General features: G+C 40.0%; 1 protein-coding gene across 1 annotated transcript; it reads right to left on the bottom strand.

Annotated features, from left to right (window-relative positions):
• Positions 1–721: 721 nt before the first annotated feature.
• Positions 722–1408, bottom strand: LOC149228386 (uncharacterized). The gene has a single exon (XM_089380762.1). The coding sequence runs from the start codon at positions 1406–1408 to the stop codon at positions 722–724; it is 687 nt and encodes a 228-aa protein (XP_089236888.1).
• Between the last annotated feature and the right edge of the window lie 1430 nt (positions 1409–2838).

Raw genomic sequence — 2838 nt, 5'->3', positions numbered from 1 at the left:
TATCAATTCTAGGATTTCTCTTCCCAGAAAATGCCATCCCGCTTGGTAGAATTCAATCGTGAAGCCATCTGGACCTGGAGCTGTACCTTTTTTCATGGATTTCACAACTTCTTCTATTTCCTCTAAGTTGGCAGCTCTCATCAGAGCCTTATTTTGGTCTTTTGTAACTAAACAAGGAATGGCCGAACATATTTCCTTTATTGCTTCCGATCTGTCAACTAGAGGCTCTGCAAGGATATTTTTATGATGTTCCACCAACACTTGCTCGATTCCTTCTTGCTCCACTACTCTTTCACCATTCTGTTCTTTGATGGATAATATCATGTTTCTTTGTCTGTGTTGAATCATTGCCTGATGAAAGAATTTTGTGTTCCTTTCCCCTTCCCTTAACCATTTTATTCTTGATTTCTGCCTCCATAGAATTTCTTCTTACTTTCGCCTTTCCTCTAATTTTCCAAGAATTATCCCTTCTTCTCTAATGCTCTCCTCTGACCTACCTTCTGTTATTATCTTTTGTTGCAGTGATTCCATTTCTCCCTCTAGTTTTTGTTTGTCTTCCATAATGTTTCTGAATTCCTCCTTATTCCATTTCTTGATTCGCCCTTTCAACTCCTTAAGTTTCAGTTGGAATGTATGCATCTTTCCTTTACCCTGAACTGTACTTTGCGTCCACCATTCTTCCATTTTCTTTATGAATCCCGGGTCCCTTAACCAAAAAGCTTCAAATGAAGGGTCTCCTTCCACGATTTCTTTTAATATCCACCTCTAGTCTGATAGGCCAATGGTCAGATCCAAGAGATGGCATGATCTTCGCTTCAACGAAAACGTCCTTGTTCATAATAGCTTCTGATACTAGGAAGCGATCAAGTCTCGATGCTATTTGATTCTTGCCTCCCCTCCTATTGTTCCAGGTGCAGACCCCATTGATAGTTTGAATGTCTACTAGTCTTAAATCATCTATCATATCATTAAACATATCCATGAATTGATCTGACTTTCTTATCCCTCCTTTTTTCTCCTCTAGGGATCGGATTAAGTTAAAATCGCCTCCTATAACCCATGCAGCCTCTGGATAAATTCTACGGATTACTTTCATGTTTTTTATAAAGCTTTCTTTTTCTCCTGGGGAATGTGGGCCGTAAACCCCTGAGATGACTACCTTTTCTTTCGTTCCTACTATTCTACCAATGCCTGTAAGGATTCTGGTCATACTGGTCCAGCCTTCTAGGATGATGTCGTTTGGGTTCCACAAAATTGCAATTCCTCCCGCAGATCCAATAGCATCTTGCCCCATAACTTCGTATTGAAGCTTATTTTTGTCGATTATTCCTTCCAACTGCTGCACTGTAATTTTCGTTTCCTGAAGAATCATAATACTCGGCTTGTCCTTTTTCAATTTCTCTTTCATATACCTCTATTTTCCTTTACTATTCAAACCCCTAATATTCCAGCTGATGATAATCATTTAAAACTTTTGATAGGAGGGGAAGAATACCTCTGACAGAGGTATCACTTTACCTGAGTTTATCAGCGTTTCTCCCACAGTCTGAATGGCTTCACTCAACGTTTTTCGACCTCTTTTCCTGTTGTTTTTGCCAGAGCCGTCCATTCCCATCTGACCATTCTCCTGTTCATTTCCTATGGTTATCTGTTTATCCATATTCTCCCCTTTTTTTTCCTTGTACTTTTGAAATGCTTCTTTGTACAGTTGTTTCTGCTTCTCTGGTATGAATCTGCTATCCAGGTTTTTCCATTCCTGAATTAACTGTTTCATGATTTTTTCCTCCTCCACCTCATTTTCCGTCTGACTTTCCACTTCCATCTGGGTTTGGATTGTTACTGTTTCTGACTTTCTCGCAGCCCGTTCTTCAACTGCTTTCCCCGTATTTGTTTCTTTTCCCTTAGTTTATTTAACTATTTCCATTGGCGTATTTCCAAGATCTTCATCATCCTCCAGGTTTACTTCATAATCCTCGTTTTTGTCTTGGAGGATTTGAAACTTGTTTTGACTCGCTGTATTAAGGGGCTTTTCTTGTGTCTGAGTTTTGGAGCCCTCTTTGCCTTGTTTCTTCCTTCTTGTAACCTGTTGAAAGTCCCTATCTGCCTCTTCCATTTTTTCTAAGTCTCTTTTATGTTCCTCTTGATTTCTATTTAACCCTTCCTCCTTATTCAAAGGACATTGTCTATATAGATGGCCGTACTCATGGCACTTTCGGCACCTGAACGGAATATGTTCATAGTCTATTGGCTGTTGCCAGATTTCATCATGATATTCCAGCTCAATATATTCCGGAAGGGGTTCTGCTATATTCATGTATACACAGAGCCTTGCATATGATGTATATTTGCCTCGTTTTGTTGCTTCTGCTATTTTGACAAAGCCCCCAATTGTTTTCCCAATCCCCTCTAGTATTTCAGGATCCCAAAATTCCACTGGTAAGCCAAACAATCTAACCCAGATTGGGGCGGCTAGCATTTTTTCTTTTTCAGGGTTATATCGTTCTTCCCAGTATTTCATAAACAGGCCCGCATTGTTCATGAAATACGGTCCTTCCTCAAAAACCCTATCCTTGTCCTCCAGATTCGCGAAGATGGCTGTAAAAAACCCTTTTGCTCCCAGTTTCAGATCTATATGACCTTTTGGTCTCCACCTTTGATAAATCCACCTGTATAATTCTTTCTCAGTTGGCCAATACCCTACGAACTTGCATATCAGTGCATGGTCCTTCATGTAGCAGTTATATTCTTCAAGTTTGTTGCAGGGAATGACATATCTAGGTTGTTTTTGTGCCCTTGGAAGTCATTTCCCACCCATCCTCTTTTGCCATAGGTTACCCA

The sequence above is a fragment of the Pinus tabuliformis genome, chromosome J (genome assembly GCF_031772625.1).
Source record: "Pinus tabuliformis cultivar Carrire ecotype Pingquan chromosome J, CPIR1, whole genome shotgun sequence".
Classification (NCBI taxonomy): domain Eukaryota; kingdom Viridiplantae; phylum Streptophyta; class Pinopsida; order Pinales; family Pinaceae; genus Pinus; species Pinus tabuliformis.
This window is presented reverse-complemented; position numbering and strand designations above follow the sequence as displayed.

Bases quoted from the DNA above. Each gene is read 5' to 3' on its own strand.
- LOC149228386 (XM_089380762.1), bottom strand. From the start codon at position 1,408: ATGAAAGAGAAATTGAAAAAGGACAAGCCGAGTATTATGATTCTTCAG.